The sequence below is a fragment of the Hyperoodon ampullatus genome (assembly GCF_949752795.1).
Source record: "Hyperoodon ampullatus genome assembly, chromosome: 3".
NCBI classification, from domain to species: Eukaryota; Metazoa; Chordata; class Mammalia; order Artiodactyla; family Ziphiidae; genus Hyperoodon; species Hyperoodon ampullatus.
In genome coordinates this window covers 138,548,867-138,573,086 of record NC_136916.1, presented here as the reverse complement: position 1 = coordinate 138,573,086, position 24,220 = coordinate 138,548,867, and the positions used below count along the sequence as shown (strand labels likewise).

The 24,220-nt window shown below is 40.8% G+C and overlaps 1 protein-coding gene across 2 annotated transcripts in view; it reads left to right on the top strand.

The window, feature by feature from the left end:
* RTN1 (reticulon 1) overlaps window positions 1-24,220 on the top strand; it is a gene marked incomplete at both ends in the record, with an annotated part of 234,498 nt that overhangs the window by 119,226 nt on the left and 91,052 nt on the right. Inside the window, one exon of one of the 2 annotated variants that reach the window (XM_079700819.1) lies at window positions 75-824. The exons of the other annotated variant lie outside the window; for it this stretch is intronic. Within the exon in view, the coding sequence (XP_079556945.1) occupies window positions 75-824 (750 nt within the window). The remainder of the gene's footprint in view (window positions 1-74; window positions 825-24,220) is intronic. 2 annotated transcript variants of the gene reach the window in all.

Here is a 24,220-nt window from a genome sequence, read left to right as displayed (position 1 = left end):
TTGTTTTATTTCTTCTTTTTCTGTCCATCTGTATGTCCTTGTGTTTGGCTCTTCTTCGCTCTGTGGGACGACAGAACCATCTGCTGCAGAATCCCAGGGGAAATGCAGCATCTCCGAGGATGAGCTGATCACTGCCATTAAGGAAGCAAAGGGGTTGTCCTTCGAAACAACGGAGAGTCCACGGCCAGCGGGCCAGGTGGCCGACAGGCCGGAGGCCAAGGCCAGGTCCGGGCTGCCCACCATCCCTAGCCCCCTGGACCACGAGGCCAGCAGCGCGGAGTCGGGGGACTCGGAGATCGAGTTGGTGTCCGAGGACCCGCTGGCCGCCGAGGACGCTCTGCCCTCGGGCTACGTGACCTTTGGTCACGTGGGCGGCCCGCCGCCGTCGCCGGCCTCTCCGTCCATCCAGTACAGCATCCTGAGGGAGGAGCGCGAGGCTGAGCTGGACAGCGAGCTCATCATCGAGTCGTGTGACGCCTCCTCTGCCTCGGAGGAGAGTCCCAAACGGGAGCAGGACTCGCCGCCGATGAAGCCGGGCGCCCTGGACGCCATCCGGGAGGAGCCGGGCGCCCGGGCTGAGGAGCGCGCCCACAGCCGGCAGGGCGTGGCGGAGCCGGGGCCCTTCCTCAAATTCCCTTCGGCCGCCCCCCAAGTCTGCTCCGAGCTGCCCTCTGGAGACAGAGCCCCTGCGCCCGAGGGGCCCCCAGTGCCGCGGACACCTGTGGAAGCAGCGAGTTACGACCAAAGCTTCCAGGCCACAAAGGGCCCTGGGCCTCGGGGTCCAGGCGTCGCGCCCCCTCTGCTGTTTCTCAATAAGCAACAAGGTAAAGTGACAGCTTTCTTGATTGAAGTAGGTTGTCTGCTTACTGTTCTCCCCTGGGTGCTCTGAGGTGTTTAGCAGAGGGAGGTGGTTCTGCCTTAGCCCTGTAGTCACTTCCTAGCTGGTCAAACAATCGACCGGAGAACAATTCTGAGGGGGGTGGGGAGGAGATGAGAGGATTCAGATTCGCAGCTGGGGCTTCCATGGAAGAAACACGTGCTCCGAGCTGCGCTGGGCTGGCTAAACCAGAGCATCTCCAATAATGAGCAGTTTTGTGTACATTCCAAGATCTCCTGAATGGAGTGAATGTGTCCCTCCTTTCGTTCCAGGGCTGGGTTTCCTCACTTGGGAAGGGATGGGGTTTTATTATTGTCTAGTCTCATTTCCAGTTTCCCACCCTCTCCGTGATGGGGCGTTATTGTCCAGTCTCATTTCCAGTTTCCCACCCCCTCGGTGATGGGGCGTGGCTACAGTCCCTCTAGGTGCTGGAACCCACCATTAGCACTTCCATTTTGCCAAACTTGTTTCTTAAACGGGCCAAGAGCATCTCAGCGCCATCCTTTCTCTTACCAAAAAACAAACAAAACAACAACAACAACGACGACAAAACCAGCAAGGAATTTGGGCCTTGATAAGGTTTTTGTGTCCCAGCTAGCCAGGAAAGACAGGGACCGAAGTTAGTCCCAGGGTTTCTCCTGTGCCTAAGCAAGGCCTAAGGTGACTAATTAATTTTAAAGTCACTTTTAACTTAGAATGATTTTAATCTGGCCATTATATTTTTCCTATGAGAAATCTTGAGTTGAATGAAGTCTTCAAATGCAGAAAAAATGGAAGTCATTATTTTGTCTTCCAAGCACTCTTCCCCCCAAGTCATCCCCCACACCGGATTGCAGTTGTATAATGGAATTCAGGAAAGGAATGAAAGAGTCAGGTGAATAAATTAGGCCCTGCACAGTCTAGTTAATGGGCTACATTGAAGATAGACAATCTCTTCCCAGATGCTGGGTAGAAGAACATCCAGGTGGAACTTGGAAACAAACCCTAAAAGCACAACTCTGTTCAAGGTCCCCTCTTACCCATCTCCTCTGCTTTCTGTTTTTTTAGAAGTATTTTGCCTTTTGGGGATAAATGATTCTGAGAGTACACCCTCCTTCCTGTTTATATGCTAACTTCAATGATGTTAGTAGCAGTTAAAGTGCCTCATCTAAAAATAGAGGACAAAAACTTTCTCATTATAGATTGGAAGCTGGCTTCTAAATTCTTTAAAATTAGCACATTGGAAAGGGGGAAACTGGAGGAATGTAATAAAAAGATAACCCTGCTGCATGGTTGCCGGAGGCCTAGACATGTGGCGTCATGTTGGGCTGATATAATTGACTCCTGATTTCCCAAATAACTTATCCATGAGAGTTTAAAGTGTATTTAGTGTGTGCAGTAGGGAGGCTATTCTGTGACAAACTTAACAGTAGGAATGTGTATTTGTTGGGTGAATATTAGAACTAATTTGGACTCTTTTGCTACCACTCTGACTGTGGTGGGAAAGGGCCCTGCAGCTTTCAGGGAGCTTTGGGAAACAGCATTAGCCTGAACAACCTGCAGTTCCCTGTGGTCCTGAAGCAGGAGAGCTTGAGTCATTCGGAGTATAGTTTCATATCACTGTACTGTAACACGCATGTGTTTCCATTTTATCCCCTAACTAGTGTCCCCATAGTGAAATAGTCACCATGTGCACAGTGCTGCTCAAATATATTTATCCTCAAAAGTAAGTAAATCTGAAGGCTAATAAAGAGAAAATGGTATTGTGCAGGCCCATTTCCCTAATTAGTATATTTGAGAGACAAGTATGACAGCTGGAACTGACCGAGTGACCAGACATCCGATGAAGAGCTAAGGTGATGGAATACTACAGCTGTTAATGCAAAGGTTCAGAGCATATTTTATGGCTGATTCTGGTGTCATTCTAATCTCTGTGCAAGTTGCCTCATACGGCTTGGACCCTCTGCTTCCAAGTTAGACGTTAGAAAGGAGAAAGTGGCAGTCTTTTCAAACAATTAAGGCGTGGCAGGGTGAATAGCCTCTGCTCTCCTCTGCACTGAGGGATCCTTTGAAATCCAGTCTCCCACCGAAACTCAGCCTCATTATCTCTGAAGAGAGTCTAAAAGGCCCTGGGGCAGCCAAGCACTGAAGGTTCTGGGCAGATGACTCAGCGCTGCCAGCGGGTTATTGGAGCCCTGAGTCCTTCTGGTCTCCCTGCTCCATCTCAGCAGGTGGGAGGATCAGTGTTGACCAGCCACCGCCAGGGTGTTCTTAATCACTGTCAGTGGACAGTAGGATTGTGCTCAAGTCAAGTGTGACTTCCCTCAGCAGTGAGGTCAGGTCAGCTTCCTTGGTTTCCTGAAGGCTCTGGCAGTATAAATGCATTCAGGTTTATGCATTTACAAGTATGCTCATCTCCCTGACTTTGGAGTTATTCTGCTGATGCTGGGCCAAGTTTTAGAAAGGTCCAGAAATATTTAGAATAAGGTTTGGCAAATATCTGACGGCATCATAGCACATACTGTCAAGGAACATCAGGCTTTACTGGTGTGCACGTGCCCTAACAAGGTCTGTTTTCGGACCTTTCTTACCTTTTGGAGACCTCTGCTGCTGTTTCACTGAAGACAAGATGTGGTTCGTCATATTCCAGTTTCCCTTCTCTGTGCACCGCCTGAGCTCCTGCTACCCTGTCATTCTGCTTCCTCATAGCCTCTAGGATGGCTTATCATGAACATGATAGGATAGATAAGTTTTCATTGTTGCAAGGTTAACCCTGTTAGGAACATCTAAGTGAAAGCCAATTAAAAATTCTCAATAAAACACTAATACCCAGTGTGACTCATCAGGATGGGTGTGTGGTATTTCCAGACCTATTTTATTGCAGAATCTTTTATTAGAGTGTGCTGTAGGGTTCATCTTCTAGGGCACATTCTTTGGGAAATAGTGGTCTCTGGGTACTCACCTCCATTCCCTGCATTCTGATTACTTTTCCTTGCAATTCAAAAGCATAGTGTCAGACCAGCCATGTGGATATCATATGGGAGCCTGTTAGAAATGTCAGGGTCCTTCCCAGACCTGCCGAATTGGAATCTGCACTTTACCAAGGTCCCCTGGTGATTCCTATTCACACTGAAGCTTGAGAAGCAATGTTTTAGACCATGGCAGTCAGCTTTCACATTCCAACCTGAAACTGTTGTGATGAAGGTCACCAACGATAACCTTCTTACCCCCCAAAAGACCTCTTTCCAGTCTCATCTTTCTTGTTCTTCCTGGTACTTCAATGTCATACTGCTGAACAGTCCTTAAAACAGCAAGAAAATAATGTATGTTCAAAGTAATAATTTAAATTGTAAGAAATGGTACAAAATAAAAAGTTAAAGTTCCCCTACTCCAACCTCACATTCCTAAGTCTCAGAGATAACCACAGGCTTCTGTTTTGTTGTTGTTGTTCTTCTTCTTCTTCTTGTTCCTTTCAGAAATTTTCTTTATGTATCACAATTTTTTATTGCACAAGTGATATCATGTTGGACAGACTTTTGCAACTTATTTCTTTTAGCAGTAAAATCAGGGATAATACACCGGCTCACATGGAGACTGTTCTCTTCTTCTCAGAACTTTCCTCCCTTATCTCCCTGATGTTTCTCCTTCCTCGTTATCCCCTCAGTCTCTGACCTCTTTCCCAATCTCTTTTACTACCTTCCTTCCAATTCCTCTGTCTGGCCCCGAGTTCTTTCCCTGTCTTCTTTTGTCCCTCATTTCCTTGCTCTCATCCACACAGGTTTTCAGCCACTGCCTCATGTGTAGCACCTCTCAGATCTCTGGCTTTGGAGAATCTTTTGTTCTGGGCTCCAAGCCCATTTCCTCACTCTTTATTGGACATTCTATAGACCCCCCCCTCCAATTCAGTACACTGATGTTATTTGTCAAAATCTGCTCCTTTCCTTCTTCTGTTCCCTTCCTGAGTGAATGAAGCGATACCATTCAGCCTTCACTGTGGTGTGGGTATTCAGATCAGATCTAGATCTGAGTAAAGACTCACTGGCTTGAGACAAAGTTAGAGGGACAACCTGATTGTAAAACTTTAGTGGAAGTCTTGCGGTAGTGTTTGGTTATAAAATTATCATCCAGATAATCCAGGATGTTCTTAATATTTGAAAAATTATCGAAAACAAAGTACAAAATGTAAAAGTTATCTATGTGGAACTGTCAACAAGGCATCCAGTGACCCCAGTTTGAGAAATACTGGTTTAAGCCAGTGGTTCCCAAAGCATTGCCTGGGCACCGGGTACCCCACAGTCTCCTGAAGTGCTGACTAAAAATGCAGGTTCCTGCTCTGCCCCTGCCACAGAACTACAAAATCAGGATGGGCATAAACTTGCACTTTCAATAAGCATGCTAAAGAGAATTTTTGTTGTAAGCAGATGAGCTAAGCAACCCAGACCTATAGTGAAAAACACCTTGGTGAGCATGCCCTGGGCATATGGTGTTTTTTAGTGAGAGGGACTGAGGGGGCACTCAGCTGTTTCCATCCCTTCCTGTGCCCTGGGAGGTGGGCCCCTGCACCTTTTCTCTGTGGGCACCAGCTACAGCAGCCAGAGCTTGCAGGGCTTAGCCCCCTGTGGCAAGGAGAAGCTTATCTCCTTATAGGGAAGTGATTTGCAAGAAGACTCCCAGATGGAGGTCTTCTCAGATAGACCTAGCATTTATGATATTTATTATTACTTTTCATTGTTATACCAGATATTGCTTCTGTCCTAAAATATTTTGGAGAGAACCAAAATAAATGTGACCCATTTACTTTTCTTCCTGTAATTTTTTTAAAAAGTTATGCTCTAGTCCCATATTTATGTGCTTCCATGAGACTGAATTAGTGAATCAAGCCATAAAGATCTTTGGACAGTACCTTTCTTTCACAATGCAGGTTTCAGAATCGGCATAAGGACTTATGCCCCTTCAACTGTAGCTGCTTCCCCCATGCCAGCTTTCAACAAGATGGACCAGTAACTGCTGGATAAAGTCTGGCTTCTGTGAGGTTATATGCAGTGTAAATATTTAGATGGGGGCATTGAACCTTCCATCTTATATTATTCAAAGCAGTTAAGCTACTTTTATGAGACTCTGCCCAGTGATAGAAGGTACTCTCCTGGTTTAGGCATCACAGAATGAGGCTGCCAGTAGCCAGTTCACCTCATTGGCTTTTACTCTGAAACAGTCACAAGGTTAGCATTCTCCCAGATTGCATATTGGTCTGTTTTTTAAATGGCGGCTTCAGGACGCTGGGAAAGTTTCCTTCTCAGCTTTGAAGAGAATTGCTCCAAATCTTGATGACCCAGCACTTACCATTTCAAGGGACAGATATTTTTGACACTTCACCTATTGGATGTATATATAGATCCAAAATGGTTGTTGTAATATTTTGATGCCAATTCCTTGGAGACACAATGAACCCCAACTCCCTAGTAAATTTTGCCTGGGCACAGAGTGGGGCATAGATTAGCTCCTAAGATGGATCCAAGTCAAAATTGCCTGTAGAGGTAGAGTTCACAGATGGCATACATTTTGGTGCCTCTAAGAAATAATGGCCCTATTTAGATGGTGATCCTGATTCTCTGTCTAGTCCCTTTTTCCTTCACATAAATCATCCTTGCTTACCGATGCAGTCATGGGGCTTGGAGGGTATAATTCACATACCTCTAATTCTCAGCACCAATACTGGCTCCAGGGGATTCTCCCCTCCTTTCAAATGCTAACCTCATTTTCCTCTAAAGTCTGGGTGGGATACTCACAGTTATGGTCTCTGCAGTTCTGGATTCTATCTTTGTAACCCCACAAAACACTGCTGTAACACAGATAACATAAATTTTACCCAAGGTTATGCCAGCCCCACCCAAGCAAGACCTTACCCGTTCATTCATTCATCCTTCCTTTGATTCAACCAGTATGGTGTACTGCCTGCCTGACACTAGCAATATAGTAATGACCAAAGCAGGCATGAATCCACCCCTTTCAGGGCTTACATTTGGGTGGGTGGGGGCTGACATTAAATAGGAAATCAATAGAGTGACGTGTTCTCTTAAGCGAGTACCTGGTGATAGTGGAACTTAGATCAGAAGGTCAGAGAAGGAGGAAACTGAGGAATCAGCTGTGGCAAGAGATAATTTTTAAAAGTTCTGGACAATAGAAAATGCAAAAGCCACAGGCAGGAAAGTTCTGGGAGCATTCTAGAAACTAAAAAAAAAAAAGTCTTTATAGTTAGAGTGTGGTAGGCAAAGGGAAAAATGGGGTTGGAAGGTTGGCAGTACCCTTTCATGCCCAGACCATGGTGCGGAGTTTAGTCTTTATCCTACTCATCATAAGATGCCATTATAGTAGTTAAGGCATGAGATGGCGGTGTCTGGGAGAGGGAGGTAACAATGAAGGTGGAGAGGAATGGATGGGTTTAAAGTATATTTTGGAGATTGACTTAATAGGACTTACTGATACATTGGATCAGTGGTGGGGGTGACTTTATTCCCAACATCTCTCAAATTATATTTCACTTTTTGTCACCGGAATCATTATAAATAGATGCAAAAATACTTACAATAGGAAAAATACCCCAAACTTAGATGCTGTTTCTTTAGACATTGAGCCCAATTTTTTATGTCTGCTATTGGAAAATCATCCATTTGGGTTATGCTGGCACTGAAGTATTCTCTCACAGGTTGAGCTGTATATCTAGTATATTTTCATGGCCAAACATCTGGGGGTATAATGGTCATTAATGTGTTTTGGTGACAGTGATATTTGAGTGGCTGAGACTGGAACTTGGATGAGGGTCAAATATGGTACTTGTGGAGGTTAAATAAGACATATAGTGAGGTAGGCAGGGATGGTGGATAGCAAGTTGGTTTTTTAAAAAGAATTAAGTGTAAGTTTGGCTAGGGCCAGGAACTCAAAAAAGCTTCAGGAGTCTAAAATGCAGTTCCAAATATGGATCAAAATTACACTAACAGACAAAAGAAAGACAGTAGCCTGCCAGAGAGCAGAGGTTAAAGTCAGAGAAAAGGCAGTTTAAGGCAGGCACTCAAACTAGGGTCTGAAGTGAGGATAAGCATACCACTGGGTCTAGTTTACTTCAGCTCAAGCCTACAGTTGACCGTTGTCTTTACCTGTGATTACTCAGTGCTTCCTGAGTTAACCCTATCTCTGTAATGGTCCTTCTGGGTTTTAAATGACCTAGGCCTGAGAAAGTGGTCCTCTTCTGCCAGGTAAAACATTGATCCAGGACTCTTCTCTCTTCTTGTGGAAACTGGGGGCATATGACAGGGAGAGTGAATGGGGGCTCAGTGGAACCATTTGTTTTTCTAGACAGTGTTTCTCAAAGTGTGGTTGGTGAACTATTTATATCATAAGCCATTTGTTAAAATACAGATTCCTAGGCTCACCCCAGGATCTCCTAGGAAAGGGCTGAGGAATCTGCTTCATTAAGTGGCTCCCCAGTGAATACTCGGCACACCAGAATTTGAGAATTACTGTTCTAGGGACTGTGTTGAGGCTGATCTCTCAAAGCCCTCAGAGTTATCTTTGGCAGGTTTTTCCTCTAGTGTCCCATCTTTTTCCAGGGCCTGAGCCAGAATCCTGCAAGGTGGGTTTTCTGATTGAGTTTAAATGTTAGTTAAAATGGCTTATGTGTGGGGTTTAGAATGAAATTTATACTGTTAACTCTGAGACTTCCACCTCGTAGGAGCAGTAGAGGGAAGATAACGTGAGCATACCCTGGCCTTACCAGCTCACTCTGGAGGGTGCTCCTACTATCTCCCCACCCCACAAAGCCTCCGGAACAGAGAACTTAATAGGGTTGGCAAGGACACAGAGAGATAACCATTCATGTTCCCAGTAGTTCGGGGCCTCCTGGGTTAGAGGAGTCCTCCAGGTTGCCTCTGTCCATAGCTTGGAGAATCATGGGAGAGGGAGAAGTCCTGAGGGTGGGGTTGAGCTCTACACTTGCAGTCACAAATGGGGAATAGCAAGCTTAATCTTCTTACACAAGATCAAAAATTTCACTACCACTAATAAATAATTCAGTTCAAAGCTGCATATTCTGGTAAATAACAGTATTCTGGTTTAACTCTTCCCTTCTGGCTGGACCTCATTTTCTTACAACTCTTGGCTGAACACTGAAATCTTGGGGGATTTACCTACACACAGAGCACTTGCAAAAGCAGAATATGTTTTCCAAAACTTTTTTTTTTTTTACTTCCAGCCTCACTTTTGTTTACCTCCCCTAGCAACTCTAGGAGATTTGATGCTATGTCTAAAAGCACAGAGGAAATCAAGTAAAGCAGAAGAATGGCTTTCATATTGATTTTCCCCACTCACTGTTAATGTCTGTTGCCATCCAGTGGTTGTGATGAAAATATCCAACCTCTACTTTTTAACCCCATCTCAAACCACCAGGATTTGAAACTTACAGATCTCCTTGGTTATGTCCCATATGTCCCATAGTTGCATAATTTTATGTTTTGCCTCTCCTTCTCTATACTTTTCTCCTTTGTACTCTCCTTTGCTGATGCTAATTGGTCTTACTGTTAGAAATACTGGTGAGGTAATTCTGAGCAAATTAGAAAATGACAATCTTGTCCTCAAGATGTTCTGTTGCTACTTAGCTAAATATTGTCATATCTTTGAATGATTTTACAGTGTCCACATGGCTCGACCATTTATATGGTGATTGATGATTTACATTATCATCCACATTTTCCTTGGAATAAGCACAAGGACAGAGGTCCAAATAACCTGTTAGTTTTTACCAGAGTTAATTTTAGGCTAGGCCATTTGGCCTGTGCCAAAAAATATAGTATATAGGATTCATGAGCCAAAGTTTCATACTAACGGGAGTTTTTGGATCAACATCCTCCTTTTAAATTGAACTCAGGGTTTGAGGTACAGTCAGTTGTTCTGGGTGATCTGCAGGGATAGAAGAACCAGGATTTGAGATAAGATCTCCTGACTCTCATCCAGTGCCCTTTTCCAACTAAATTGCTTTCCGGATAGTTGACTTCTTTATAAGCAAACATAAATGCTTTTCTGTGTGAAGTTGCTTTAGAATTTGGAGATTTAAGATTTCATATCTTAAACATATATTGCTGTAAATAGTTATATAATGGTGCAATAAGTGCAGCTAGTTTAAGTGAAAGTATGGTCAATCAGGTGGAAATTCAGTCCAGTCACCTGGAGAGGATTTAATTTTTTTTACATTTTAGGTTAGCCAAGTGATGGTTGAATCATTTTACACAGAGTCATAGTTTTCTCAAATGTTAGACATAAATAAAATCATAAATAACTTGGTTCTAGATACTTTTGATATAAATAAAATGACCTCATTGCCAATTTGACCTTTTATTTTCTCTCTCTTCCCTTTGTTGGAGTCCACATTTTAAAGCCCCTTTCTTATTCCTCTGAAAACAGAATCTTGAAATTTTGGGTAGATTTTATATAATCCACAAATCTGTGCTCTAATTACAAAGCCAAAGATCTTGACTTTGACTTTGATTTCTAAAGTACCTGGTTCCTGTTGACCACATCTTTCCCTCAGATCCTGTTAGTATGGCTAAAAACACCAGAGACCATGTTGGTGGGGAAATTCCTAGGGACGGATGGCAAAGTCCTCTTTGAAGGAGACACCTTTCAGATTTCAGCCTTACTGTTCATCTGTCAAATCCGAACTGATTTGCTTCTAAGATGACACATAAGATCATTCACTTGAACTGTAAGTTTTATCTCTCCCATTGTATATTGTATCTGTTCTTGTGATTTATATAAAGCCCATTTTGTAACAAGTAAAGATGGGTCACTTTCCACCAAATTGATACTTCCTCTTCCATAGTGTAGAGTCATTGCTGAGTGTGACTGCTCAGTCAGAGACTGCATTTTCTAGCCCCCCTTGCATGTAGATGAAGCTAAACCCTGATTGTTATCAATGGAATGTAAGTGGAAGTGATGTGAGTTACATCTGGGACAAGGTGGTTAAGATTCAGTTGTGCCTTTTCTTCCTTCTAGACTGTAAGGGATGACAAAAGGGAAGGAACCTGGGCCCCTGAATGACTGTTTGGAGGAAAGCTGCCTGCTAATGAACACTCACATTGATCTATTAAGTTAGCCCCAAAACAAATTTCTCCCATGTTAAGCCACTGAAATTTTGGGGTTAGTTGTTACCATAGCCAGCCTCATCCTAATATGATAACTTATGATGTAAGGGTGAGGTTGAGAAAGAAGACCTACAGTTAGAATGTATGTTGGACCATATGTCCCATAGTTGCACAATTTTATGTTTTGCCTCTCCTCTATATCTTTCTCCTTTGCTGATGCTAATTGGTCCTACTGTTAGAAATACTGGTAAGGTAATTCTGAGCAAATTAGAAAATGACAATCTTGTCCTCAAGATGTTCTATTGCTATTTACCTAAATATTGTCATAAAAACTGAACAAATCTTTAATAACCACAGGGTAAGTAGTTGATGCCTTCTGGAGTTCTGCAAAGTAAGAAACAGCCCTGGTGGTGATCATCAGGTCCACCAGAACAGAAGCACAAAAAGTTTCTGTGACATAGACCACTGGGAGAACTGGAGAAGTCCCAGTGATGGGCTAACCCCAGGCAAAATTGGGAAATAAGTACAGTATCTTGGGGTCCTCTGCCTCCCACAACTGGTGTATTCCTGTCCCTCAGCTACTCAAGATCTCCACTTTGGAGCCCAATGCTCCTGAGCTCCCCCTGCTTCCCTTTCAAAAATGCATTTCCTGTATCCTGTTTTGTTGGGGTTCTTCATGCTCTCCATTTATAGAGTGCGCTATAGAGGTTTAATTTAACAAAGCAATTCTTTTTCATGTGTTAGCGAGCTAGTGTGTGATCCCTTCTAGGTAACAGAAGATCTCCAGAAGGCTCTGAAGGAATGAGCCACCCTAGGTTAGAGCTGGTCCACTCTAGGGAGTAGTTTCCTTAGTCCAAGACTCCGTTCTCAGTAGTAAGTGTACTGAAACACAAATGTATCTGAATCTGGTATAAACCAGAATGCCTCTTTACAATTTACCTGGAGATGTATCAGGAGAACTCCACCCCAGTGTGGAGATCAGCTCATTGTTGCCTGAACATAGAATTGGGGCAAGAAGAGTAGATTGTTTCATTGGAAATTTCCACCACACTTTGGTGGCTTGTAAACTGTTCCATTCTCTAAGGACTTGGGTCCTCAACTAGAATCAGAACAGCTACTCCCTGAGCCCATGCCTAAGGTGCTTACCCTCTTGTGGCCCCTTGTCTAGAGTAACTTTCTCCAAACTCTGTATTGTTTTGACTGCATATCCCCCTCTTCACTGGGACAAGGAATCATGAGCCAGCTGGGTTTGGATCCTAGTTCTACCATTTAATTACTAGCTATGTGATTTGGGGCAGTTACCCTGTCTGCTCTTCAATTTTTTCATTTGTTCAAAGGGGAGAATAGTACCTGTATCACAGGATTCTTGTGATGATTAATTTAGATGATTTAAGTAATTATCCTCTCATTTTTTTACTATTTAAATATTTATGTTAATAATAATTTTACAATGAGATGGAGCTTTGGAAGAATCTAGTCCAGTTACTCATTTAGTACAAGAATTCTTTCATAATATTTCAGTCATCTTATGGGTTGTCTTCATATGCTACAGTTTGATTGGCTGCTTTCCAAAGATTTATACAAAGTTGACTTGATCTCACTAATTTGCTCTTTCCCAAGCATATTGTTGGACAGGTTGCCTCTGGGGAGGTTTCTTAAAGCCAACAGACCCGATTTATCATCTTCTGTGAGTAGTTTTTTTTCTCAAAATATATATGCTTAGGCCCTACTCTAAATATCCCAAAGTATACTCTTTGGGTAGAACGTCATCTGTAGATGAGTACTTTTAGTATCCCTTGGGTGATTTAAAATGTTTGTCCGGGGTTTACAGCCACTGAGTTAACCCCATCCATGGTGTATGGGCTCCCATTTGTTCTCTCCCCCCAGACTCTAGCATTTCATACTTTTTTGACTTAGTTTGAATTAGTCAGGCCATACTGCAGTGAGAAACCCCCAAATCTCAATGGCTTAGCTCAACAAACGTTTATTTCTAGCTCACACAAAATCAGATGCTAGTTGATGGGGGGCTCTTTTTCGTCCAGTTACAAAGGGATCCAAGCTCCCTCCCTCCTGTGCCACTGAATATCAACATATGGCTTCCCAGGTTGCCACGCCAGGGGAAGAGAGAGCTGGAGGGGCACGTTAGCTCTTCAAAGCCTCCTCCTGGAAATGACACATGTCACTTTTGCTTATGGTCCATTGGCCAGAATAGAATGAGTAACATGACTCTCCCCTGATGCATGGGGCATAGGAGAAATTTGATGAGCATCAAGTCTTTATCACAGACCTCTTGCACAATTATCTCTTATTATAGATCTTCATAGCATTTATCATTACCCAGTGTATTAAATATGCATTTTTATTTGTTTATGGCTTTTCTTTACCACTTAGACTTTAAGCTCTTTGAGATCACACACTTGCTTTCAGTGCTGTGTCTCCAGTGCCTACAGTGGTGCCTGGTAAGTTTGTAGAGACTCAGTAAACATTTGGTGACTAAATGAATGGTGACTCCAGACACACAGATGAAGCCACAGAAGTATATTGTGGGATTTTATTGTATGTCAGTGTGTTTTATAGATTGTGCTCTTTTCCAAGAGCTCATTTAAACGTTATTGAATCCAGTGAAAGGTTAAAGAATAATAGGCCAGTTAGGAAGAGAACATTGTGTGTGTATCCCCTACTGTTACTCATGAAGAGCATCAGCCTCTTGGCTGTGCTCTTCTAGAGTGATCATCAGCCCAGGAAAGGGCATATAGAGTCAGCAGAGAAAGATGCTTTCTGAGGTTCAGCTGACAAAGCCAATAATAGATGTGAGTTGACAAAACAGAAGGTGACATCACTGTAGGCCAGTGTTCAGCTTTTCTTTGCTGAGCCTATGGAATGTGTACAAGACCAGTCTATTGAAACTTTATAACCCCTATAAAATGGGGACACTGTCTGCAGTAAATGCTTCTTGTTTTGAATACAGCAGAACCCAATTAAAAACAAAGTTTGTTATTAAGGTTGTATTACATGGTGATTAAGGCGTGAGCTCTGAAATCAGACAGATTTGGGTTTGGACCCTAGTCTACCACTTGCCGGCCTAAAACTTCCCAGGCTTCATCTGCAAAATATGGCTAGTAATTCCTACTCCCTTGAATTGTAATGAAATTTAAATTGAATACATTGAATACTGTTTTTAAGGTGCTTAGGTTAGTAGAAGACCTGGCACATTGTAAATGGCAGCAATTATTATCACATCCCATGACTGGATCATGTTTTCTGTACTAGGTAAGGCTATACACGCAGGCTACTGTTAGTAATGGTGGTTACCAAGGATATAGGAGAATGTGAAGCAGCAGGGATGGGCTTTCCTTGGTGGATCAGCCCCTTGGCCTTCCAAGGCTGGCTGTATGGCAGGCCTACAGATCACAGCCACAGCAGCCTGGTCATGCACCTGAGCTCCATCGGCAGCTTGCCCTCCTTCTGTGCACTGAGGATTCCTGTTCTCCAAAATGGGGAGGATCTGAGTGGGCTGCTTCATCACCATCTGACCCTCTCCTGTCACACCTCACCTCATCAATATTTAGGTGAAGCCCCCAACTCTGGTTTGATCAGATTTCTCTCAACGCAGAATGACCAGTGCGGTAGCAGCTTAAGCAGAAATAACCATTAGGGCTACTTTCCTTTAAAAGGGACTGAATTCATGGCAAACTTGTAATGTTGCAGATGCCTCTTTCTCATTTCCCAAAGCATGACTCTACACAAAAAAGATTCACCCCTCTGATTTATTTTTATGGAAAACTACCTTCTGAACAATCAGATTCTTTAGGACTATTTGAACTAACATTTGGGGACAAGATTTAACCATATTCTCACAATGATAAACATGGAATTACCCCTTTAGAGTAGATAGACAAATCCTTGAGGGTTTATTTGTTTCTTATATGAAATGCTTCAGATGACTGCTGTTTCTCTCAAAAAGCTCTTCCATTTTTGTTACATGCTTTCAGTTATCCGGAGTGGGAAGTCATCTTTGGCATGCTTCCAATTCAGGGCAGGCTCTTGTCTGCCTGGTCTCCTACGGGCAGGCAGACTGGCAGCAGGCAGGGGGCAAGATTTATGCAGTATTTCTGTCTCCATCTAGGGAGGTTTCGTGCAACATCTTGCTTATTTGGTGCATTTTGCTTCATCTTCTTTGTCCACCATTTTCATGCTTTCAAAAATAATTGTTCCTCAGCTCACTCCAAAAATCCACACAAGGTATTTCACAAGCACTGACAATGACTTGTCATCCTTAAAATAGTATATATTTTAATCATCCTTTAAGGAAGACAAGATTAGGGTTGACCCTTCAGATATTTAACTGTTACCTGTGATTTGAATGAGTACTCATGCTTCTATTTTTTTCAAAATATTTAAAATAGATTATTATAGAAAGTTTCATACATACATTGGAGGGAATAGTATAATGAACTTCCAAATATAGACCTACAAAACTTAACAGTCATTACCATTTTTTCACATTTGTTTCATCTAATTTGGGGGGAGCACTTGAAAATTAAGTCATAGCCATCAATATAGCTCCTCTCCTAAATGCTTCATTGTACATCTCTAAAAATAGGAACATCTCTTATGTAACCACAGGACCACTGTTACATCTAATGCCTAGTTCACATTCAAATTTCTTTAAGAATCCTCTAAATTTTTTTGGTTGGTCACTTTTAATTAGCCAACGAGCAAATATCTCTCTTCTATTTTTCAACTATATTAACTGTAATAAGAACATGGAACAGTGGAAAGTTCCCTTGGTTTGTGTATTATATGATGATCAGATGTGTTTCCTTTTTTCCCAATATTTTATTATGAAAATCTTAAAGCATACAGAATAGTTGAAAGAATTCTTCACTGCACACCTGTTTACATGGTTCTATTTTAAATTATTTCCCTTCCTTTTTTGGGGTGACTGGGACTTGATAGTTTTTATACCTCAGGCTCAGTGAGCAAGTGAGTATTTTATGGCTTCTTTTTAGGTGGAAGCCTTAAATAAAATTTGCAAAGCAGGTGGATAAGATACTGATTACTTTGCATGGTTTATAAATCTTGAAAGTGTCTTCTCCAACTGGGTAGCCCATGCCAGCCTATAAATACTATTAAGCCTGACTTTCAATTGTCAGTATGTCTCTGGGGCATCCCCCGAGAGCCAGGTGCTGCACTGTTGACAGCGATATCACCACTGTGGGTTAAACGAGAAAATGACAAGCCACCCCGTCTAATAATGAAGCAATTGGAACAGGCAGTGTGTTTACACCTTATGCAATGTCAGTTGTATTTCAACATTATCCAAAATATCATGCAAAGGTACTTGGAAAAGAGAAAAACAAATCTGGTTTTTAAAATGTCTGTCTGAGGGTTGCTGCTGTCACTATGGAGATCAGAGAAGCAGATTTTCACGGCTTTACCACACGGAGCTTGTTTTTGAACAGATTCATGAGACTGAGCTTTTTTTTTCTCCTATTCTAGGTGGTTTTGTTAGACATAACCTTGCCTGAATAATATTAACATATCGTTTGTGTGAAAGCACATTAGATGCTAATGCTTGGAGTTGTTTTTAGCAGAATGGTTTAACAATACCAGATTCATTTTTCATATGCATGTTTTTAAATAGACCGACTCCCCTAATCAGCGTTAACAGAGAGCTCCGCTTGGAGCATAAGGAAATGTTAGTTTAATATTTTAGTGCCATCTGCTGTAAGTTTCATGGCATTCTACCCCATCTGGTTTATTTGCAACTATTCCTCCCCCCTTTTTTTTAGTCTTAATAGAATGCAGCAAATCTCTTTCCAAATCGTTTATAATGATTGGCCCTGTTTCTTCCTACTGATCACTGGCTGAGGCTTTTGTCAGAGGAATATGTTCCTTTGCCTCTAGGTATTACTCATTTCCTGAAGACTTCGGTTTCGGCTTAGTGCGATGTGTGCGTGTGTGTATGCATGTGTGTATGACAGTCAAGCAGTTAACACATTCCTAGACAAGACTCTTTGCTTTATCTCAAATGACAGCCTGACTCTTGGTGAGTGAACATTTGTAAATTCAGAAACATCACTAAATAAATAATTATTGAAAAGCCTATTAATATGCCAGGCTCTTTCCTAGGCACAGTGGGGGTCAGGGGGAGAGTGGAGAACAAAGCAGATGCCCTGCTCTCAAGGAGTTCAGTTAGTAGAGGAGTCTAACAACATACAAGGAAACACATATTACAGTATCACACAGTGGTAAGTGCTGTGAATTAAAAAAATAAAGCAGGCTAAGGGGAACTATTTTAAATGAGATGGTCAAAGATAGATGATAGAATTAAAATATTGCAGTGAACACCTCTAACATTAAGGTCACTAACAAGGACAACAAATGTGCCCTCCAACCCTGTGCCTTGAGGCTCTTGTTAAAGATAGTCATCTTATTGTTAGTTAATCAGTTATCTTTCAACTGAAGCAGAAACATTATACAGATGAAAAATCTGTCCTTTGAGAGCTGTCAGACGGTTTCTGCTATTGCTGTGGAACTGGGTGGACCTTGGATTTGATTTAGGTGAGCAGTTCTGTACTTCAGCACGTGATTAGAGCTCCTATATGTGTCCAGTTCTTTGCTAGGTTCCATGGGGACACCAGAGGATTTTAAGTCAGAGCCTGCTCTCCAGAAGTTGTTTTTAAGTGACTACTCCACCAACCCTCAACTCATCCAGGGGATAGAATAAATACAAATGGAAATTTAAATAATAACAACAGGTACCATTATGATTAACGCTCACTACAAACGCTGTCAGTCTTAAATGCAATCATATTGGGCGTCAGAGGAGGGAAAAGTGTTAAGATGCCCAGTGCATTTCTCTTTACCTACCCTGTTTAAAGATCAGTTTGAGCTGAACATTGAGCTTATGGAGACTACTAACATTCCTGTCATTAGAAACAAAGGATTTTCTGAATTGTGTAATTAGAACTATGAACAACCCATGTGGATTCCAGTGTGTTTGTGTGTGTGGGTTTGCTCACATGTGTTCACCCATTTAACATGTGCAAGTGCTCATTCATTCATTCAAGAATCAAGTCTCTGGCACCTACTGCAGGTGCCTGATAGGGCTGTGTCTGAGGAAGCAAAGATAAGATATAGTCCTTGCCCACAAGGCATTTGTAAGGACAGACATAAAAACACATTAATGCAATAAAGTGTTGTAGGAGCAGTGAAAACCATACCTTTCCTAGGTCTGCCTACGTTACTGATTTACAGTATTTTACTGATTGCAGTGATTGAGCCATTGTATGAGTATTCTGACCTTTCTGGGCTGATTTTCCCATATCTTAACAAATCTGGGGCAGGGAGAAGTATTTGACGAATAATGATTCTTATCCCTTGAGGAGAAAGATTGAATTGTCCTGAAGTGATAACAGTATTTGTTTTGGATTGGTGTAAATGAGCCACATAAATAGAATCATTGCTTTAATAGCTTGAGTACCATCATCAGATGCTGTAGTAATAGTACACCAGTGGGAGATCAGCAAATGGTAAAAACGTATGTTCTCCCTGTTTTCCTGTTTATACAATGTACTTGGAGTCACTGGATAACTTTAGAGACTCATTAGCCCCCTGTATAATTAGATATAAATGCTCACCTCAGTAGAGGCTGATCACAGCAGTAGCTGCAAAGTGAGGTGGGTGGGTGCTGTATTCACTCCTAAGTATGCACAGCTCCTCTGCCCTGTGCCTGGGAGCTTGTGGTAGCTTGCATGGAAGCAAAAGTAAAACTGAGTTTGGGAATAGGGGGAGGCTGTTGAATCTCTTATGTATCCTCTACTCTCTGGGTGCTTTTAATTAAGTTTTTCTAGGTATAAAGGAGGGATTTAGTCCATCATATTACCCTTACTGTATATAAAATTTCCATCCAGTTGAGTACCACTTTTCAAAGACAGGAAAGTATTTGTTGGGCTAATTAAAAGCTATAAATGCTGCTTTTTGCTGAGTGTTTATATTGATGGTCCAGCTCTCTGATTACCCACTTCTCCTCCCTTCCCCCAATCTAATATGCTCAGTTGACATCAAAATGATATTTTTATGGTCTCTGGTGCAGCCTTTGTGAGAGGTGGATTTTCCTCCTGATCATTGTGTCAGGGAAAATCAGTAGTAGTAGCAGCAGCAGCAAGTCAAACTCCAGGACCAACACTGGCTCTTCTCAGATGCTTTCACTGTATTTCTGTATCTTCTCTCCTCTCCTCTCTCTCACTAGCTGGCAGTTTGAGTATTTCTACAATTTCCTTTACTTCTGTACTGTCCTTTACTTCTGTACTGTCTGCACAGGACTATGCTGAATTCAAAAAAGAAAAACCTGACCATCACTTCATTCTGTTGTAGGGACATCCTGTCAATGGAAACAAGGACTAGTGTGTAGATTCTACTGACTCTAGACCTTTGGAGTTCTAAAAGCTGACTCTTAGGTGCCAGAAGGTTTTCAAAGCTCTAACTATTTCTGTTTCTCCTTCTCCAGATGGCAGACCATATTGTACTCACTGCTCTTTCATTCCATCTTCACAAAGGCATAAGGAGTAGTTTCCCCTTATTCACATTGTTAAATATTGGATGGGATTTCTGAGCAATGTTGCATAATCTTCTCAGTAGATCTTTGAGTCTCGCAGAGATTTGACTATTTGAGTGTTGTTCATAAAAGGATTAGAATTAATGAATTTTTATGATGGGACCATGATATGGTCTGAATATTTGTTTTCACCTCCCCCCAAAATTCGTATGTTGAAATACTAATTCCCAAAGATTATGGTATTAGGAGGTGAGGCCTTTGAGAAGTGCTTAAGAAACCATTGCCTATCCAAAGTCACAAAGATTTACTCCTGTGTTTTCTTCTAAGGGTTTTGTAGTTTTAGCTCTTACATTTAGGTCTTTGATTCATTTTGAGTTAATTTTTTTATTTAGTGTGAGGTAGGAGTCCAACTTCATTCTTTTGTATGTGGATATCCAGTTGTTCTGGAATCATTTGTTAAAAAGACTGTTTTCCATTGAAGTATCTTGTTATCCTTGTCAAAAAAACAGTTGACCATAAATGTGGGGGTTTTATTTCTAGATTATCAGTTCTATCCCATTGATCTACATTTCTAGCCTTATGCTAGTACCATACCGTTTTGATTAATGTAGCTCTGTAGTAAGTGAAATCTGGAATTGTAAGTCCTCCAAACTTTTTCTTCTTTTTCAATATTGTTTTATCTCTTCTGGGTCCTTTGCATTCCATATGAATTTTAGAATCAACTGCAAAACAGAAACTGATAAAGATTGCTTGGACCTTGATAGGTATCCCTTGACAGGGATTGTGTAGTTTGGGAAATATTGCCATGTTAACATTATTAAGACTTCTAATTCATGAACACGGGCTATCTTTCCATTTAATTATTTAATTTCAACACTGTTTCGTAATTATCTTTGCATAAGTCTTGCACTTATTTTATTAAATTTATCCCTAATTGCTTTATTCTTTTTGATTCTTATCATACCACCACTGGTTTTCTTTCTTTTCTTTTTTTTTTAGGTTGTTGTATTCCATTTATTTTGAAAAATAACATTTACAAAATGTTGAGAAAATCACATGTTGCTTGTTAGGTTTAAAATACTTAAAAGGTTTGACAAGATATACTGTTCATTTAAGAGATTGAAAGGGCATTGAAGAATCAGTTATTCAGTAAATAGTCATGGAGAACCTCTTTAGGGCACACATTTTTTTAAAATTTAATTTTATTTATTTTTTTATACAGATTCTTATTAGTCATCAATTTTATACACATCAGTGTATACATGGCAAATCCCAATCACCCAATTCATCACCCCCCCCAACTCCCCCCCCGCCCGCTGCTTTCCCCTCTTGGTGTCCATACGTTTGTTCTGTATATCTTTGTCTCAGTTTCTGCCCTGCAAACCAGTTCATCTGTACCATTTTTCTAGGTTCCACATGTATGTGTTAATATACGATACTTGTTTTTCTCTTTCTGACTTACTTCACTCTGTATGACTGTCTCTAGATCCATCCATGTCTCAACAAATGACCCAATTTCGTTCCTTTTTATGGCTGAGTAATATTCCATTGTATATATGTACCACATCTTCTTTATCCATTTGCCTCTCGATGGGCATTTAGGTTACTTCCATGACCTGGCTATTGTAAATAGTGCTGCAGCGAACATTGGGGTGCATGTGTCTTTTTGAATTATGGTTTTCTCTGGGTATATGCCCAGTAGTGGGATTGCTGGATCATATGGTAATTCTATTTTTAGTTTTTTAAGGAACCTCCATAATGTTCTCCATAGTGGCTGTACCAATTTACATTTCCCACCAACAGTGCAAGAGAGTTCCCTTTTCTCCACACCCTCTCCAGCATTTGTTGTTTGTACATTTTCTGATGATGCCCATTCTAACTGGTGTGAGGTGATACCTCATTGTAGTTTTGATGTGCATTTCTCTAATAATTAGTGGTGTTGAGCAGCTTTTCATGTGCTTCTTGGCCATCTGTATGTCTTCTTTGGAGAAATGTCTATTTAGGTCTTCTGCCCATTTTTGGATTGGGTTGTTTGTTTTTTTAATATGGAGCTGCATGAGCTGCTTATATACTTTGGAGATTAATCCTTTGTCTGTTGATTCGTTTGCAGATATTTTCTCCCATTCTCAGGGCTGTCTTTTCATCTTGTTTATGGTTTCCTTTGCTGTGTAAAAACTTTTAAGTTTCATTAGGTCCCAATTGTTTATTTTTGTTTTTATTTCCATCACTCTAGGAGGTGGATCAAAAACGATCTTGCTATGATTTATGTCAAAGAATGTTCTTCCTATGTTTTCCTCTAAGAGTTTTATAGTGTCCAGTCTTGCATTTAGGTCTCAAATCCATTTTGAGTTTATTTTTGTGTATGGTGTTAGGGAGTGTTCTAATTTCATTCTTTTACAAGTAGCTGTCCAGTTTTCCCAACACTGCTTATTGAAGAGACTGTCTTTTCTCCATTGTATATCCTTGCCTCCTTTGTCATAGACTAGCTGACCATAGGTGCGTGGGTTTATCTCTGGGCTTTCTGTCTTGTTCCATTGATCTATGTTTCTGTTCTTGTGCCAGTACCATATTGTCTTGATTACTGTAGCTTTGTAGTATAGTCTGAAGTCAGGGCATCTGATTCCTCCAGCTCCGTTTCTTTCCCTCAAGACTGCTTTGGCTATTCGGGGTCTTTTGTGTCTCCATACAAATTTAAAGATTTTTTGTTCTAGTTCCGTAAAAAATGCCATTAGTAATTTGATAGGGATTGTACTGAATCTGTAGATCACTTTGGGTAGTATAGTCATTTTCACAATATTGATTCTTCCAATCCAAGAACATGGTATATCTCTCCATCTGTTGGTATCATCTTTAATTTCTTTCATCAGTGTCATAGTTTTCTGCATACAGGTCTTTTGTCTCCCTAGGTAGGTTTATTCCTAGGTATTTTATTCTTTTTGTTGCAGTGGAAAATGAGGGTGTTTCCTTAATATCTCTTTCAGATTGTTCATCATTAGTGTATAGAAATGCAAGAGAATTCTGTGCATTAATTTTGTATCCTGCGACTTTATGAAATTCATTGATTAGCTCTAGCAGTTTTCTGGTGCCATCTTTAGGATTCTCTATGTATAGTATCATATCATCTGCAAACAGTGACAGTTTTACTACTTCTTTTCCAATTTGTATTCCTTTTATTTATTTTTCTTCTCTGATTGCCGTGGCTAGGACTTCCAAAACTATGTTTAATAATGGTGGTGAGACATCCTTGTCTTGTTCCTGATCTTATAGGTAATGCTTTCAGTTTTTCACCATTGAGAATGATGTTTGCTGTGGATTTGTCATATATGGCCTTTATTATGTTGAGGTAGGTTCCCTCTATGCCCACATTCTGGAGAGTTTTTATTATAAATGGGTGTTGACTTTTGTCAAAAGCTTTTTCTGCATCTATTGAGATAATCATATGGTTTTTCTTCTTCAATTTGTTAATATGGTGTATCACATTGATTGATTTGCGTATATTGAAGAATCCTTGCATCCCTGGGATAAATTCCACTTGATCATGGTGTATGATCCTTTTAATGTGTTGTTGGATTCTGTTTGTTAGTATTTTGTTGAGGATTTTTGCATCTATATTCATCAGATATTGGTCTGTAATTTTCTTTTTTTGTAGTATCTTTGTCTGGTTTTGGTATCAGGGTGATGGTGGCCTCATAGAATGAGTTTGGGAGTGTTTCTTCCTCTGCAATTTTTTGGAAGAGTTTGAGAAGGATGGATGTTAGCTCTTCTCTGAATGTTTGATAGAATTCAGCTGTGAAGCCATCTGGTCCTGGATATCTGTTTGTTGGAAGATTTTTAATCACAGTTTCAATTTCATTCCTTGTGATTGGTCTATTCATATTTTCTATTTCTTCCTGGTTCAGTCTTCGAAGGTTATACCTTTCTAAGAATTTGTCCATTTCTTCCAGGTTGTCCATTTTATTGGCATAGAGTTGCTTGTACTAGTCTCTTAGGATGCTTTGTATTTCAGCAGTGTCTGTTGTAACTTCTCATTTTTCATTTCTAATTTTATTGATTTGAGTCCTCTCCCTCTTTTTCTTGATGAGTCTGGCTAAGGGTTTATCAGTTTTGTTTATCTTCTCAAAGAACCAGCTTTTAGTTTTATTGATCTTTGCTATTGTTTTCTTTGTTTCTATTTCATTTATTTCTGATCTGATCTTTATGATTTCTTTCCTTCTTCTAACTTTGGGCTTTGTTTGTTCTTCTTTCTCTAGTTTGTTTAGGTGTAAGGTTCGATTGTTTATTTGAGATTTTCCTTGTTTCTTGAGGTAGGCTTGTATAGCTTGAACTTCCCTCTTAGAACTGCTTTTGCTGCATACCATAGGTGTTGGATCATCGTGTTTTCATTGTCTTTTGTCTCTAGTTATTTTTTGATTTCCTCTTTGATTTCTTCAGTGATCTCTTGGTTATTTAGTAATAATGTATTGTTTAGCCTCCATGTATTTGTATTTTTTACGTTTTTTTCCCTGTAATTCATTTCTAATCTCATAGCGTTATGGTCAGAAAAGATGCTTGATATGATTTCAGTTTTCTTAAATTTACTGAGACTTGATTTGTGACCCAAGATGTGATCTATCCTGGAGAGTGTTCTGTGCGCACTTGAGAAGAAAGTGCAATCTGCTGTTTTTGGATGGA